The 18,677-nt window shown below is 37.5% G+C and overlaps 1 protein-coding gene across 7 annotated transcripts in view; it reads right to left on the bottom strand.

Annotated features, from left to right (window-relative positions):
* The window catches only part of PPARGC1A (PPARG coactivator 1 alpha), a 685,332-nt gene that overhangs the window by 5,499 nt on the left and 661,156 nt on the right, over nt 1–18,677 (bottom strand). For 6 of the 7 annotated variants that reach the window (XM_023223057.2, XM_023223062.2, XM_023223060.2 and 3 more), the window contains 5 exons: nt 16,160–17,075; nt 15,494–15,598; nt 15,220–15,340; nt 4,595–4,716; nt 4,098–4,249 (listed from right to left, as the gene is read on the bottom strand). In XM_023223057.2, the coding sequence (XP_023078825.1) occupies nt 4,098–4,249; nt 4,595–4,716; nt 15,220–15,340; nt 15,494–15,598; nt 16,160–17,075 (1,416 nt within the window). The remainder of the gene's footprint in view (nt 1–4,097; nt 4,250–4,594; nt 4,717–15,219; nt 15,341–15,493; nt 15,599–16,159; nt 17,076–18,677) is intronic. The other variant, XM_023223058.2, reaches the window with a different exon arrangement.

Here is an 18,677-nt window from a genome sequence, read left to right as displayed (position 1 = left end):
GAGTGTTTTAAATTGCCTTACTTTGCAATATTCTAAGTAAACTCTAGAATTTCAGTGTTTCTGTATTTTCATAAGCAAATATTTAAAAAAAAATTGAAATAGTAGTTCTGAAGAGTTTTCTTCACTGTGAAATAGTGTTCGCATATATACCCACTTATACATGCTCACTGTTACTCAGAAAACAACCAAAAAATATTTTTTGTTGCATGAGATGGAATGTGGTTACATTTAATTTCTGAGGCAATAACATCTACTCCACCAATTTCTCTCCTGCTAATGAAAGGATATTGGAGCACAGTAAGATATAATAAAAATGTTATAGGAATAACTCAAAAAGTCACTCTAATTTTTCAAAATAAATTGTTACAAATAATGAAACTATATTATTTGAAACAAATCACATCACACTTATATTTCCAGCACCTGGAAAACTGTTGGCGCCAAGGAGGTACTCAAATTAATATTTGTTGAAGAAATATACTAATCTCAAACACCAAAATATTATTAAAACCATGGTTGAAAATATTTATATTGGGATGTGGGAATGATTTATCAATGAATGGCAAAGGAATACATAAAGTTACATATGTAATCAAGAATACTGATAATATGATACATTTATTTCAGTTAATAAACAATTTATAATGTATGTGTCATTTATATTTTTTTAAATGTTTAAGTTATATAACATAACTCATTCCTAATCAAAACTATTACATTCATAATACTGACCCATCTTTCTCTTTGGATCCTGTAGTCCTACTTTAATTTCTCTATGTCTTTCACCTTTGATTTTCTTTTTATTGAGGTCTTTAGAAAGATCCATTTGCTTCTAAGACAGTAAACTGAAAGACACAGACTACAGATTCATGGCAACTAGAACTTAAATCTTGGCTTCACTGTTTTAATCTTGATCAAGTCATTTTAATCTCTCACTCTCATTTATAAAACTGGGTCATAAATAGTAGCTGAAATCGTTATGTTTTGCTCTGACAATATTGTTGACACCATTACATAGTTTCAGTAGTAGAGAAACAGGATATATAAGCTAACTTAATTTTGGGGAGCAAGTAAACAGAAAGAACATTGATTAAATCTATCTAGAATGATAGGTAACTTTCCTGTCTTGGTAAAATTAATCTGTGTCACATCATTTTTGTTTACTATTGTGACGGATGTGTAAGCTCCTAATCCCTGAGTCCAGCATATTCTTATGCCCTGAAGCATGCATGAACAATAAATATGGTGAGCACAAGAATATCTGAATTCTTCAGGGAACAAAGACAAGACATATGAAACACTTTTTGAGTCCCAAGGATGATTCCTAGAGTTGATTCTTCCATTTTCAAATGACTTTACACTTCTAACTTCTCATTCCCATCATTTTAAATTGTAATCATAGCCACTATTTATTGAGCGCCTATGTTATGCCAGACACTGTGCTAATAGTATCACAAACATTTATTTAATCTTCACAATAACACTATATGGTATTTTACAAATGAAGAAGCAGAACTGAAGGGGTCGAATTGTTTGCCCAATGGCAGTGTTAAGTCAGATTTCAATCCCAAGTCTGCAGGATTCCAAAGCCTGGCCTCTTCGAACTATACAATGCTGGAGCTGGGGAAAAAACTACCTTTGTGCCATCGTAGAGTTCAAGGGAATTGGAAAAATCCATGCTACTACAATGCACATCAAACATACTTTTCAGAAAATACAGAGCAAGCTTAGCAATGGCAAAGTTTCTATTGCTGCCGGCTAGGCAGGGAGATAACGAGAGAAGAAGCATTCTTCTTAGAAATATTTCAGGGAGGCTCCAGTTCAATTTGGAAATACCATCCAATCCTCCCTCTACCAGTGATGAATCATGATCTAAAGGCCCCTCTAGGTAGCTTATTTTAAACTCTAGATGTTTTGAGAGACTAGAAACACCCTGGCCTTCATCACTGAAGAAAATAAGTCAAATCAACTCAAGACTTCAATCCGTCTTGACTGTTTTTATCAGCCAACATTTGAACAAATGACTTGCCACATTCTATATTTTCATCCCTAGCCCACTATCTCTCTAATAGTCAGCTGCCTCTCCCCTGCTTCCCACTATCTATTTAGCTTGTGGAGTGAATTATAGCATATTCCCTCTGAACAATGCACATCACCTGTATCAATTACTCTAGGAAGACATCCCTTCGCTGGACAGAAGAAAAAAAAACCCTGTATTTGGTATTTGTTTCCTTCTTTATACCAACCCAGAGAAAATGCATATAGATATCTAATAATGCTGAGGACTAGATTTATATGTTAATTCCACGATAAATATTACACATAAATTTAAAATAACTATGTCATATCCACAAGACATTTGCCACTTTCCTTCCTCAAAGAATTTAAAAGCTTACAATGCACACATTAGATGGGGAATGACATGCAAAGGAACAAAATTAAAATTGAAAAGGAAATTAAGATATCCATTTTAGCATTATTTATAACATTAAAAAATTAAAAATTAAATGTGGGCTGGGCACGGTTGCCCACGCCTGTAATCCCAGCACTTTGGGAGGCCAAGGCGGGCGGATCATGAGGTCAGGAGATCGAGACCATCCTGGCTAACACGGTGAAACCCCGTCTCTACTAAAAATACAAAAAGAGCTGGGTGTGGTGGCAGGTGGCGCCTGTAGTCCCAGCTATTCGGGAGGCTGAGGCAGGAGAATGATGTGAACCTGGGAGGCGGAGCTTGCAGTGCGCCGAGATCGTGCCACCGCACTCCAGCCTGGGTGTCAGAGCAAGACTCCATCTCAAAAAAAAAAAAAAAAAAAATTAAATATTTGGCTATAATGTAATGACTAAATATAATGGTACTATTCACTCAGCAAAATACTGTGCAACCATTAAAGTATGTTAATAAATTATTTTTAATCTCATGAGTCACAGCAGAACATGAATTTATATATTAATTGAGAAAAGTAGAATTTGGAAGTTTACATAAATATAAATATATATATATAAATTCAAATATATGAAATTAGACATGCTGAGACAAAATACTGGAAGGCAAAACACTTCATTGGTAATAGTGGTTATTCTCAGATGACAGGCTGATGCAAGATTTTAAGTTTTTTCTTAATACTTTTTATACTTTCCACATTTTACCCCTTGAGTCTATACAGCTTTTATAACAGGAAAAATTAATATTATGTATGCTTCAGTTTCGTTATCTGTAAAATGGGGATGATAATAATAATATACATCTCCTACAATAGTTCTAGTACTTAAATGGAAAATGCTTTCAAAACTCCTGGCGCTGTGTCTGGCATATGGAAGCACTCAACAAATAACAGGTGTTTCTTTTCTTTTTTTAAAGAAAGCATAGTGTGATTTAGTATATCAAATTTAATTTTCTTCTCTCTAGTTGTAGTTCATAGAAAATAATGATATTTCTAAGTGTCTGTGAAATAATAAGAAAAATACGAGACTTTTGCATATTCTGTTCCATGAAACAATGATGGCAATGCTATGGTTCATGAAAGGATTCACGGTAGGCCTGGAAAGCAAAAGCAGGTTGCACACACACACGCACGCACGCACGCACACAAATCATAAACACATGTAGACACATACAATACCTACCTACATACACACACGTAAACACATGGCCACACACATCTGCACAACACATGCACACACAAAGCACAATACCACACACATACACGTTTAATATTCAAACACACACACACGCACACAATATCCACACAGATATACACAATACATGCACTCACAAAATATAAAGCTGCATGCACACACAACGCACATACAGAAATCATGAACACATGTAGAAACACACAATATCCACATACATACCTACCACAATTTTCAGCACCTGAGTAGACAGTACAAAGAATTTACTTCTGTCCTTTCTTGCCAAAACCTAAGCCCCTTTCTTCTGAAACTGTCTTATACATTTTTCTTAAAAATCTGTATTCAAACATTCCTTTTAGTAAAATAAAGTGATGGTTCAACCCAAGATACCAACGGATTATGTTTGCTTCCATCTTGAGCTCTACATTATGGATTCCTCATTCCACATACAAAAAAATCCATACCTAGGTCTGCATAGTTAGACTTGAAAAATTGCTTGCGTCCACAAAAGTACAGCTCGAAGTCAGTTTCGTTCGACCTGCGCAAAGTGTATCCATTTTCAAGAGCAGCAAAAGCATCACAGGTATAACGGTAGGTAATGAAACCATAGCTGTCTCTGAAATGGACAAAGAAGAGAAGCTCAAAGCTGGTTAAGAAGTATTAGCATACGGGACTGTAACCCTCTCTATTTTGTGAGACTTCTCCGGTGCCAACGTCTAAGCCACTGCATCCATTTATCAGTGTGATTGTCCTGTCAAGCAGCTAAATACTTATTTCTGGGACAGGAAATCTCAACTAGAAAGATTAATAAATAGGGATGAAAGAAAATAAATAAGGTTCTGAACTCAACATGTTATCTGTCAAAGCACTTACATCGGCAACTCCCATCCCAGTAATCTTATGGCCATAATTTTTTACATGCATCAACTTCTAAACAAGAAATAATCTTGAAGATTCTCACCCATCATCCCGCAGATTTACTGTGCACTCCTCAATTTCACCAAAAACTTCAAAACGGTCCCTCAGTTCTGTCCGTGTTGTGTCAGGTCTGATTTTACCAACATAAATCACACGGCGCTCTTCCTATGGGGGGAAGGAAGGAGAGAGTTTTGCTGGTTCTGGAGATGGGAAAAAAGCTAACCCTCAGCTGGGCACTGTGGCTCACATCTGTAATCCCAGCACTTTGGGAGGTCGAGACGGGTGGTTCATGAGGTCAGGAGCTCAAGACCAGCCTGGCCAAGATGGTGAAAGCCCATCTCTACTAAAAATACAAAAATCAGCCAGGCATGGTGGTGGGCACCTGTAATCCCAGCTACTCAGGAGGCTGAGGCAGAGAATTGCTTGAACCCAGGAGGCAGAGGTTGCAGTGAGACGAGATTGTGCCCCTGCATGGGCGACAGAGTGAGACCCCAACTCAAAAAAAAAAAAAAAAAAAAAAAAAAGCTAACCCTCTAAAAACATTCATAAATGTATAATCATGCATAAGAAACCCCATTGAGCATGGCAATTAGAGCAAAACATACACTACAATGGAAGGAAAGACTACATTTGAACCAAGTGTTAATTCCCATTTCTTCAGTATCAATCTCTTTTCACTCACATACATTCTTCTCTTCACCTCCACTCTTTTCTACCTTTCCTGTATGTCTCTGTTCTACTCTCAGATGAATTTGATGTGTTAGAAAAGAAGTCTGTATAATGCACTCTTTTTAAAAATCATGGAACAATTGCTATTAAATATTTGAACATTTGTGACTTGATTACTAATCAAAATTGTTATGAAACTGACCTGGCTTAAAAACTATTACATTTCTCGTTAACTCAGAATTCTAATAATGAGATGAACAAATTCTGACGTCCTCAAAAGAGTGGTTCTTAAACTCTACTATAAATAAAAATTACTTGGGGTGCTGGTTAAAAATGCAAAGTATTGGGCTTTATCCCAGTTGTACTAAAAAAAACATGTGAGATAAGGTTCTACAACCTTTATTTTTAACAAGCACACCCCAGCGATTTTGATGCAGGTGGTCCAAAGACAATAATTTAAGAAATAAAGTCTTAAAATGTAGGCCATTTAAAGTCATGAGTCTCCGAAGAATAAGAGCTAAATAAAAGAGGCTATAAATTTCACTTTGCCAATAAATCTAGTCTTATTTTAGGAATAGACTAGAGGGGTGTGGCCTAATTTTCACAAGTGGAGTCAATATCATCATAATCTGAAAGTCATCAGTAATTTATAACCTACAAAATACAGGAATAATATTTTATAGCCTGAGGATAAATTCTTTTTTTTAAAGCACAGCAATGCATTCTTAGTGTAGGAAGCAATCCTACATCTCTTGTTCCAAGAAGATAAGGCCAGAGTTATGATGTCTCTCAAAGTTTTAAGAACATAAGGAGTTAATATAAAGAATGTGCTCACCAACTAGTTTGTATACTAAGGACAAACAAAGATAAAATGAATTTAAGTTTGCAGAGATTTAAGTTGGGTTGAAGCAAAGACTAGAAGCAGAGAACTGAGGTACAGACTTAGCTTGCCCAAGAGTTTTCTTTGGATGTACTGAGAGTCCCTGGTCTTGGGTGATGAAAAGAATAATTCGGGCTGAAAGCAAAAAGATGCCCTGTCTTATTTACTGAATGGTTTTCATTTTCTTATGCCTAGTGTTTGGCCAAGAATCTGGTAAGAAGTAGGCACCCAACAAGCATTTGTGAAATGTAACTGAACAATTCACAGACCCTATATCTTCCTGGATGATAAGCTTACCAATGTCTGGTCTTATTCTACCATATATAACATTCTTGCCTCTATTTTTTATTAGGAAAGTAATCCTTATGTCCACCTGAGCCTCAGGTGCAAATAATCAACTATTTACTTGACATTTCAGGTTGGTTGGGCCTGAGGAGCCTCACACTACACCAACCTTACCGAAGCCAAACCCTCCGGCCTTGCTCTCTCCCCATTTGGTTCTTTCCCAGTGTTCTTGTATTAGTGAAATGAACACCATCCAGCCAGTTATTTAGGAAGAAATTTAAGTACCTCCCTTTACTCCTTTCTCTTGGTCCTCTCCATGTGTCTAACTACTCATCAAATCCTATTGATTTATTTCTCCTAAATCTCTCTGTAACCTATTTTCTTTATTCCATGTGTCCTAAGCCAAGCTTCCAGCTTCTCGTTCTAGACTAGTATAACAAAAAATCTCTTAATTTGGATCTGTGTCCATGTTTATTCTTCTCCAATCTATTCTTCCATCATTGTTAGGATAGTCTTTGCTAAGAAAACAGGAATCCAATGATGTCTATTAACTTATAAAACATTCCAAAGGCTTCTCACAACGTTTAACGAAAGATCTAAATCGTTAACAAGACCTACAAGGCCCTGTGTGGTCTGGACCTGTTGTCATCACGGGCTTTATCTCTCATATCGCATTCTTTCTGTGACTCTCTTTCCCAGCCACACTGAGCTTCTATTAGTCTAGTATATATGGTGCACCTTCCTTCCCAAGGCTTTTGCACACGCTCTTTCCCTGCTACTGGAACACCCTATTCACACTGCAGAACTCCCAAGCCTCTCACATACACACACTGTCTACAACAACCTTAAGCTCAACAATCACATTTTTTCTGAGACTTGCAATAAGGTCAGAATTCCTATTAGTTGCTCTTATGGAAAACTCTCCTTTCCAATTGTAATTAATAGTTTATCCACTGTTTAATGTCCACCTCCCCAGGATAATAAAAGCTTCATGACAGTAGAGATCATATCTGTTCTCTTCACTACTGTGTTTTAAATAAAGCATCGAAACATAACAGACTATCAATGAATATCTGTTGTAAAATCAATCAGTTACAAATCAATCAATCATTATGAACACTCATCCCATTCCCTTCATTACATCAGAGATGCCTAAGTGTGGTCCTTATTCTGTAAGACTATCCGACACAAAGAAGGAAAGTTAGATTTGATGCTTTATTATAGAAAACAAAAACAAACAAACAAACAAAAAAACGTTGCTTAGGGAGCTCAGTTGAGTGAAGAAACAAAGATTTCCATAATTTGTTTTTACAGATTGAAGTGTAAGAAGTAGCTACATGTTTGCAGCTACATGTTTGCCGCTACATGTTTGCAGGAATCTCACTCATAAAAATCACCTCTGAAAATCAAAGGTAGGTAGAAGATAACAAACAGTTGGTAAAACATAACTGTACTAACAATAGCTATTGAAACTAAATAAATGACCAGATGAAGCAGATAACCAATGCAGAGTAACTGCCTGATGCCCTTCCATGTAGACTGTATGTCTCAATTGAAGGCTGATTGTGCCGCTTCAGAGCACCGAGCACATCCTGGCAGTCAGGAAGTAGAAATGGATGGAGAGGCACATCCCAGACCATCAATGCACACTTGAGCAAGGGAATCATAACACCACATTCCATTCTATTTACGCAGCCAGCTCTAGTCAAACAGCCAAATGTGATGGGACTGTTATCTAAACTTAAACTTCCTGGCGCCTGCTTTCATGGGTGTTAAGGAATTTTTTCTTTCTTTTTTTTTTTTTTTTAATGAGCCTTTTAGAAAAGTTACTACTGTATAGACAGAAAGGGGGGAAATGCAGAAGTGAGAGAAAGAAATTGAGCCATTGCAAAGAAATTGCTCAACTACCATTATGGGAATAAACACAGCCTATGTATTCAAGGAAATTTGAAGTTAAAGTGAAAATCGACCATATGTATGCCCATATGCAGACATACTGGGACAGTCTCTGAATTGCAGCTTTATACGAAGTTGTATGCAACAACGATCCCATACAAAATATAAACCAGAGGACCTTTTATAATGGATACTGATACATTCTACAGTAAAAAGAAGATATAACCTAGAGGGGAGAAACAGGAAACTGAAGGGGTGTTCCACAATTACTTGAATTGCCTGTTTTTCTACCTCTCTTTTTATGAAGCACAGGAATGGGGCCATGCCTCGCTACTTTACAAAGGTCAGAGATTGGATACATGCTGAAATGCTTATTTGAGAAAATTATTGAAGTGCTTGATTTTCCTACTGCTAAAAATGAAAATAAAAGCCATCCAAATGCCTAGAAAGCAAAGACAAAAATCTTTCCAAGATTGGCCAAAATGTCTAGCAAAGAACTGATTCTTTTAAACATGTTGCAGTTGTATTAGACAGATGAATAGATTTGATATCTTTAAAAAACCTTAACATTTGCAGCCAATTTTTCAAGACATTAATTTCTAAACAGGAGATGAAAGGAAAAGAAATCAAAATGCTTAATAACATTTTCAACTTCTTCAAGGCTTGGAGGAACTCTAAACCTTTGGAAACAGCTCCTTGAAAAATGATTTTCAGACCAGTCTTCACTATTGAGGAGGATGGAACATCTATCAAATAACTTTTAGTTTCAGTTTTCACAAAAGCTAGTATGCTGATGGGGTGGATAATAAAATTGAAGACTTACGTTGCATTAACAGCTATAGTAAATCCTCATTATACCAAAACACGGCGGATAAATAAAGAAACAAAAAAATGACTGAATTAACTGACTTCACATGACTAAAATCTTTATCAAAAAGAGTCTAGAGCTTCCCGGTTACTGGAGGAAAACATACAGTGATTGTTTCTCATCAAATAAACGACTCCTGATAGAAGGGGTTTGACTAAGAAAAGAGAGAAGGTAGCAGAGAGATGAACATTTGTTGAATTCTTATCTATGCCAGGTACTGCATTTGATGCTTTTTAATGGGTGATCTCTCTAAAATGTCCTATTTTGCTAGGTAACAAGGAAGAGCTTGATATAATGTAGATTTTAGCTCTCTCTACGTTTGCAAGTCAGAATAATGTAAACATTTTTTTTTCTATGCTAAGGAAACTACATAACAATTTTGGCAGTGAAATACTGGTGTTCATTGCTAGATTAGCTGTAACCTGACTGCCTCAAAAACTGCAAAGACATTACAAATACCATTGGAATATGGTGTCTTCCAACGAAAAGAAAAGGTGAGTGGAGTAGAGGGTCATGGAAAGGTGCAGATAGAAAGAAATACCAAGATTGTAAAAAAGGCTAAAAATTTCTTGCCGTTAATATTGATTATCTAACCTAATTCAGTAGGTATTCAATAAATGCCTACTACTAGGTGGTGTTCTCAGACAAAAAACAAAATTGTAGCATTAAACTTTTCCAAAGTGCCCCCCATTCATGTACCACGTGCTACTATCCCTGCTTAGCGTCTAAGGCTGGTTAATGTGAGTAAGTCCAGGTTAGTCTACTTAAGAGGTAAGATGCAAATAAAAGCTAACATGCAAGTAAACATACTGGTAAGTCAGAAAACATGAAAAGTATAGAATAAGAGTATGCATAACTACTTTTAAAAAAAGCTTCACTGAAGTATAATTGATATATCAAAAATTGTACATATTAAACATATACATTTTGATGAGTTTGGACATATGCCTATATCCTTGATACCATCATCACAATCATGGTACTATATGTATTCATCACCTTCAAAATATATTTGCGTTCTTTTGTGTTTTTTTTTTCTCTTTTTTTTCTGTGTGTGTGTTTGTGTGTGTATGTGTGAATAATATGAAATTTCTCCTCTCAACATTTTTAAAGCGTACAATAGCATAGTTAACTATAGGTACTATGTTGTATAACAGATCTCTAGGATTTATTCATCTTGCCATAAAACTGAACATTTCTAAATATTGAACTTAAGAGTCATAATATAACATATACACACCCACATAAAATATCTCTTTAAAGAGTCTTGAATAGAAAGCTATTTCATTTTCTCCAAAAAAGATTAACTCTGAGCACTGTGGGAGGCCGAGGAGGGCGGATCATGAAGTCAGGAGATCAAGACCATCCTGGCTAACACGGTGAAACCCCGTCTCTACTAAAAATACAAAAAATTAGCCAGGCGTGGTGGTGGGTGCCTGTAGTCCCAGCTACTCGGGAGGCTGAGGCAGGAGAATGGCGTGAACCCAGGAGGCGGAGCTTGTATGAGCCAAGATTGCGCCACTACACTCCAGCCTGGGTGACAGAGCAAGACTCCGTCTCAAAAAAAAAAAAAAAAAAAAAAAAGGAATAACTCTGAGTAATTGCACAATTTCTTTTCATTCCATTTGGAAGAAGTTTATAATTATCAGCAGCAATACACTGTCCCTGGCTTCTGAGCTGGACACTGACCAACTGAGAAGTAAAGTAGCAGTCATTGCTGCCTGAGCACATCTGGTTTTGGTTTTAAGTGCTGAGCCATATCATAATGTCTAGATTTGCCCTTTAAATTAACATCCCATTATCATGTTTTCTGGCAGAAAACTGTACAGATTGCAAATGGAGCTGGACTTAGAATTCCACAAGAAATTAGAGCAGTGACAGTTTAGACATTAAGTACTAAACTCTGGCTTGCAGAGTCCCAATATAACCTGAATTATTTCAAGCTTATGAGTCTGAGAAAGGCAGAAAGTGAATTGCTTTTTGAGAAAGAGTCTGGATGGAAATTACAGGAAAGTGCCAACTGAAACAATGGTAACATTCAACCACAATATATGGTTTGCATTGGTAATTACTAATTATTAGCGTTCTCTTTGCTTTTGGATTTGGTTCACTCAACTTGGCCTGAATTAGCTGAATTAAGATTTTAGAAACATAAGTAATGAAAAGTTTACAGATCTCCTAAAACACCTCCTACTTATGGAACTCAAAATAGAAGTAATGCAGACAAAGGTTTAAAAGATGCCTTTAATTTTGTAAAATAACAATTATTAAATTTCTAAAGTGTTTTTTTTTTTTTCATTGCCTTTTGGAGCCTCTGTTTTTCTGGTTCCCTAAATATATGATTGCTTTGATTAATGGATAACCCAATACTGCACCCAAGATATCTTAAATGTAATTTGCTTTTTACCCATTACTTTAAGGGTGTTTCAAAAATTGAAAGAACATCACCTACCTGACCAACTTAGGTCTGGACTTTCCTCGTTACCTTAGCTCTTCCATGTGTGAATTCTCAAGTTAATTTTTTCAAATCAGTTAAAAATTATTGCATGTATCCCTGCACTCAAGTCCATAAAAATATACTTTGGGGATGCATTATGGCGCTAGAAAACCAACCATTTGGAGGAAGGAAATCAATCCAAAAAATTCATGTGGGTAAACTCATTAAATAGTTCCACGATGCCTTCAAGATAGATTTCAAAATCTTTAGCATGAATTATAGGACCCTTTATGCTGTCTTCCACTGTTCCCTCTGGACTCATTTCTTGCCCCTCTTGTGTCTCAGTGTTCTAATTAAATGACTAGTAGTTTCTCAATATACCTTATTCTTTTTTAGAGACTTAGTATAAGCTATAGCCTCTGTCTAAAACAGCAATGTCCAGTAATAATACAGTGTAGTATATGTCATTTAAAATTTTCTAAGAGCCACATTTAAAAAAGTAAAAATATGAAAAATTCAATGTTAATAATATATTGTATTGGGCTCAACATGTCCAAACTATTATATCATTTTGTGATTGATATAAAAAGATTAATGAAGTATTTTATACTATTTTTATACCAAGTCTTCTAAATCTAATCACACAGTACATCGTAATATGACCCAATCAAATTAGCCATGTGGCTAAAGGCTACCATATTGGACACTGCAGGGGAGAAAACTTTCGTCTTTTCTGCCTTTAGGATTTGGATCAATCTCACCCTGTCTGAGGTTCTCCTTCATACACAGATCTAGGTGCTCCCCAGTATACTATCACAATAGTGCCACAGATGCACCCCTTATAATAGCACTTATCACACTGTATTGCCGGTTTGTGTATCTTTGTCTGCCAGTAGAGTTGAAGTTCCTTGGATGCAGGGACCATGTCTTTCCTAATTTTATATCCTAACCACATGGCAAATATTTATTACAGAAAGAGCTATGAGTTTTCACTCATGTTCAATAGAAATAGCATGTAATTTTCCAAGTGGAAATTGGTTAAACAGTAAGTCCCAAATCTTTATTAAGCACTTATCACTTATAATTCACTCTGCTAGTAAACAATCTCTATGTTCTAGGTTTCCTTCAATCAACTTTGCAAAAATAAAAATGAACTTTAAAGTCAAAATTCTCACAGATGTCTAGTTAATGTAAAATGATTTAATACAAACCAAGTTGACACTTGTATTACAAGTGTGCTTTGGAAGAGAATTGATACAGATTATTTTCATCTAAGAATTAACAGAGGAACTAGTCAATATTTGTAACACAAAGGGAAAACAGGGTAGCATCTGCTTCCAAGCTGAGGCTGGTCACCCTCAGGGTGCTTTTGTTTCATCTAGACCAATGACACTACTTGCTCTATTTGTAAATGGTCAAACTAGCAACAAAAAAGATACCTCCTTTCCTTTCTTTGTTAATATCTGGCACTTAATCATCTTTAGAAGGCATAAAATAAATACACGTCATTTATTTACATACTTTTGATTAAAATATTAATCTGGCTTTAGTTACAACTATGTTGTGTCTTGGCCATATAAGCAAATTTATGATGAAACTATTAATCTTTCTCTTTAATGTCCTATTTTTGGGGGAAAAATGGAGGATTTTATAAAATATAAATTTGCAAACACCAAAATAGTCATTTTCCTACATGCTTGCTCAGCATGATTTTCTTTTGTAATGATTATAATGTGCCATATTAAAAGGCTTTGTAAATTATATGGCACTATATAAATGTGAATTATTATAATTATTGAATACACCATTAATTAAATATAGTGACATTAGAAAAATTGAATTTTAATTTTCATTAGTCTTCATAAGTGTTAACTAATGACACTTTGGCAAATCTTAATATCACTGCTCATTTGGAAGTTGAGAAAAATGTGGCAAATTGTTGTAATTTGCAAAATGCCTTTGATTCAGTCTTAGGTAGATTCAAAGTTAAATGGCAGCAAATCCTCCAAAACTTTGGCCCAAGTGTTCAATTACTTCTCCCTTCTTTCTCCTTAAATGCCTGTGTTGAGCAAATCTCTCATTTAACCTTTATCCTCCAGCTGATAACTGTTGGCCAATGCTTGATTTTGATTCCATTAGTCAGCTCTTTTATATAGGTTTTGCAAAATTGTGTTGATGTTAGTGAGTTTTCTTAAAGATAACATATAAATCTAACCTTTACAGTCAAAAATCATTTCCCTAAGCCTTGGCTAGCTTAGATGCAAGATATGTCAAAAGCTGATCTTCACTGAGCTAACTCTGAGTGGCTAGCACAGACAGGCAGCAGCTGCACTGAATAAAAGCAGTGCTATATCTCATTGATTAGTCATGGTTCCCTAGAGCACCATGTCAGAAAAGATCATAAGGCTCTGAGGGGGCTCAATGGAAAAGAGTTCCATTATCGATTAGGAATGTCTGCCACGGGCATGGGCTGGATTTTGACAACTGGACTGCCTTATTTTTGCCATCCAAAGTCTAGGCTGATAAACAGCAGTAGGGAGCTGGGATAAAGCCTACCTACTAGTCAGCAGTTGCTGAAAATGAGTACTGATCTTCAGAGAGCAAACAAATATAACATAACTTGGATCTTTACACAGAAGGGTCAGCACTGTCTCTATGTCAAGTGAATATAATACCCCCTGGCAAGTGGTGCTGAAATCCATAAAATGTCACTGAAAAGTAGTTTGTACGAAATGTGGGTGTGTCAACTACCCAGTTAGATGGTGACCATCACACAGAAGGTGATGACTTTCTTTCTTTCTATTTTTTTTTTCAAGATAGAGTCTCACTCTGTCACTCAGGCTGGAGTTCAGTGATGCAATCTCAGCTCATTGCAACCTCTACCTCCCCAGTTCAAGCGATTCTTCTGCCTTAGCCTCCCGAGTAGCTGGGATTACAGGCATGTGCCACCACGCCTGGCTAATTTGTGTATTTTTAGTACAGACAAGGTTTCCTGTCTCCTATGTTATTTCCTGTTTCCTATGTTGGCCAGACTGGTCTCAAACTTCTGGCCTTAAGTGATCCAACCACCTTGGCCTCCCAAAGTGCTGGAATTACAGGCGTGAGCCTTTGCACCCGGCCAGAAGTGATGACTTTCTTAGCAACTCTTCCTCCCCTGCCTCTTTTAAATCCAACATGAACTCAGTCTCTTCATGGACAATTTAAGTCTCCTGCTGGCCAAAAAGACAAAAACTGAAACAAGATAGCAATCCCTCCTCATTTTCCACTCAAAGAGAGAAGTAACAGGAAACAGAAAGAAAAACTCACCCTGTGACCAGAAAGAACCAATATCTGACTGAAAAAAAAATATCTGCTCCCTCCATTTTTCAAAACAGAAGGTGAAAACAGTAACGAACTTCAAAATGAAACTGTGAGTGAGAAATATACTGACTTAAACATTTTGTTTTCCAATAAGTTAGGTCAACGGGGACTGAAGACTTACAGGTATTTTAAAGCCAAAAGGCTGAAAATGACCTGTTCTAACAAACTAACAAAGACTTAGCTTTTGTTTATTTTCTAATCTATCACCAAAAGAAGCACACAGAAAAAAAAGAAACCCTACTTTAAAATAAAAGTGAGCTCCAGGCCACTTACAATTGCCTTCTGCCTCTGCCTCTCCCTTTGTTTGGCCCTCTCAGACTCTCGCTTCTCATACTCTCTGCGATATTCTTCCCTCTTCAGCCTCTCGTGCTGATACTCCTCGTAGCTGTCATACCTGGGAAACATAACTTCATCACTAAGTCAACCACCTCAATTTGCATAAGCAAAATGAATAATAATATGGGGAGGGGTATAGGGTTTTGGAGCACATCTTGTCATCTCAAGGAGGGGATAAAGGGAGCCGAAAGAAAATGACATGCCTCATTACCTGGGCCGAAGGCTGTAGGGCGATCTTGAACGTGATCTCACATACAAGGGAGAATTTCGGTGCATGCGGTGTCTGTAGTGGCTTGACTCATAGTAATAGCAGGATCTGTGACAGAAGAGAAAAACAAAAAGGGCATTTGCAACTGCCACTTAACCCAAGTTTATCGGCACTGTGGAGCATCCTCTGGGACACTGTGTTACAGAGACTGGCTTTTTCTTCCCAGCTACTAGTGAGATTTCCCAGTGACAGTTTGTGATCAGCTAGTCAGCTTAGAGGGCTGGGAGTGATGTGCTCTCTCTCAGCGTCTCTTATTGATGTTAACACTGAGCACCAGGTCTGGTACACTGTCAGCTTTATCTTGCATGGATCTCCACTATCCTGGCACAGGGCAGCTCTCCAGGTAATGGAAAAAGTTAGATGAGCAAGTTTCTTAACAAATTACTCTCTCTGATAGGACTGGCTCAAGGCACTGTGCTCAGAGCTGACAGATTTAAGAGAACATGGAGAGAGATGTGAGTGTAACATCATTCTCATTAGTTCCGGCAGCGCCAGAACTTCAGTGGTCAGGGGCCGGAATGGCTACAGATTTCAAATTTTTATTTGTATTTTATTTTGTTTACTTCCTAGGAACACCTTGTGTGTTATTAGGGTTTCGCCAAGGTTTACCTTGAAGAGGATCTACTGCCTGGGGACCTTGATCTTGACCTGGAATATGGTGATCGGGAACACGACCTGTGTCGAGAAAAGGACCTTGAACGAGAGCGCATCCTTTGGGGTCTTTGAGAAAATAAGGATTTGGGTGGTGACACGGAATCTCTACATGGAGAGTTAAAAGAAGAGCAAGAAGGAGACACATTGAACAATGAATAGGATTGCGTGCCATCCCAAGGGTAGCTCAGTTTATCACTTTCATCTTCGCTGTCATCAAACAGGCCATCCATGGCTAGTCCTGAATTTATAAACATAGGTAGTTTGGAGAATTGTTCATTACTGAAATCACTGTCCCTCAGTTCACTGGTCTTGTCTGCTTCGTCGTCAAAAACAGCTTGACTGGGATGACCGAAGTGCTTGTTCAGCTCGGCTCGGATTTCCTGGTCTTGGAGCTGTTTTCTTGTGCTGCAAGGAGAGACCTGCTTGCTTGCCTCCAAAGTCTCTCTCAGGTAGCACTGGTCTGAATCTGTGGAAGAACAAATCTGCCCCTGCCAATCAGAGGAGACATCTTTATTTTCTAGTTGTCTAGAGTCTTGGAGCTCCTGTGATATATTAATGAGTATTTCCGTTTTGGAATTAATTGACTGGCAATAGTCATGGTCACCAAACAGCCGCAGACTGTGCCGCTTGGTCTTCCTTTCCTCGTGTCCACCAGTGAGCATTGAGGACTTGCTGAGTTGTGCATACAACTCGGATTGCTCCGGCCCTTTCTTGGTGGAGTTATTGCCTTGTGTACCAGAAGACTCACTGTACCGGGGCTTCTTTGATGGTGGTGGCACCACAGTCTTGCAAGAGGACTTCAGCTTTGGAGAAGCCCTAAAAGGGTTATCTTGGTTGGCTTTATGAGGAGGAGTGGTGGGTGGAGTTAGGCCTAAGGCAAAAATTAAAAAAAAAAAAGAGAGAGAGAGAAAGAGAAAAGAGACAGAGATAATGTTCTTAAATGCCAAGACACGTTTCTAAATTTTCCAAGATTTCAAACAAGGGTTTAAACTGAGTGCAGAAGAAGGAAACTAATTTCATGACAAGGCCTGAAAGACTGACTCATCCCCTAAGCCTCTGTCACCAAGAAAAGATGGATCTACAGTGCTGAACAGGAGGCAGAGCTGTGATCTTTTGTATTTCAAACACCAGCGCTAACAAATCCTGCTTCCCAGAAAACATGAACGCATCACCCCTGACCTGCACGGAACTAGGCATTATTACCAAAGCTTGCATTGTCAAGGGGATTGTATGGGCTGCTTTATGGATAATTAACGAAGTGGGACTGAAGAATCACAGAATAGCCTTAGTAGCATTTGTCTGCAAAGAACATTGTGGAGGATGCAAGCAGCTCAGGGGTCTTTGTCCAATCAAGAGAATCTACTCTTGGAGCCAAGGAATTAACCAACTTAAAACAAAACAAAACAAAAGATGAGATGACAACTTCAAAGTAAGTTCAGTGAAATACGACAGCCAAATGCAGGGACCTAGAGCAACTCTACAACTTAACGGCAGTGATTCTTTGTCGCCACAGTTCATTAACCTAGTAAACCATGGCTAATGTAGGCATAATACATTCTTGTAAGCATAACTAATACATTCTGTCTAAAATATGGTTCTGCAACAGAAACCTAAGTGAACAGTAACACTAAATATCGCAGTACCAGCCGACCATTTTATATAGAGCACCACATAAGGGAGGGTTATGAGACCGAGGGACTGAAACTCAGCCAAGCTTCAGCAGCTAACTAATTAAATAAATAAAAAGGAAGAAAGAGGAACAGCCATCAGTTGTTGCTCCTTCTGCTTTTCTATAGGAGAGCAGAACATTTCATCAGAAACCACTGTGGGAGAGTCCGTGAAGCATAGTAGTTCCCTCTGTTGAGTTTACCCCCTGAATAAGTCCTACTCATCCCTTTGTGCCGAGGAAGAATCATTGTCAAGTGGCTCCAGAGTCCAAGGAACTTTGAAGAAGGGCAGGCTGGAGTTCAAATGACTTTCTGCTTACAAGGGAGCATTTTAGTTTCCAATACACTTTTTATTTAGGAGGCGGGGTGAACACTATTCAGCAAAAAGAACTTCAAGTCTGCTAACAAGTATGCGGTTAGATTTAAGGCAAGTTTCAAGGAAAAAAAATGCTACCTTGCTGAAAAAAATAAGAAAACACAGACACACACACACGCACGCACGCACACACACACACATATATACCAAGAGCCACGTAGGTCACAAAAAGCCACAATGAAATTTTGATATGAACAGGAAGATGCTGCCTCACTCTCCTATTTTATAATAAAGAAATGGAAAGAATGAATGTTTTCTCTAAAGTGAAATATTTTACACCAATATTTGGCAACTTTTATTATTCAAAGCTAATTCTCTCTGAGAGAAGAAAAGGTATACAAATGTAAGGTGGTTTGACTTTGGAGTTCCAACCCAGAAAAGTTCAGAAAGATAGAGAAATGCAAGCACAAAGCGAATGGGACACTGTACT

Source organism: Piliocolobus tephrosceles, chromosome 3 (genome assembly GCF_002776525.5).
Source record: "Piliocolobus tephrosceles isolate RC106 chromosome 3, ASM277652v3, whole genome shotgun sequence".
NCBI lineage: Eukaryota > Metazoa > Chordata > Mammalia > Primates > Cercopithecidae > Piliocolobus > Piliocolobus tephrosceles.
Note: the sequence above shows the minus strand (reverse complement) of the source record. Positions and strands in the feature narration are given on the sequence as shown.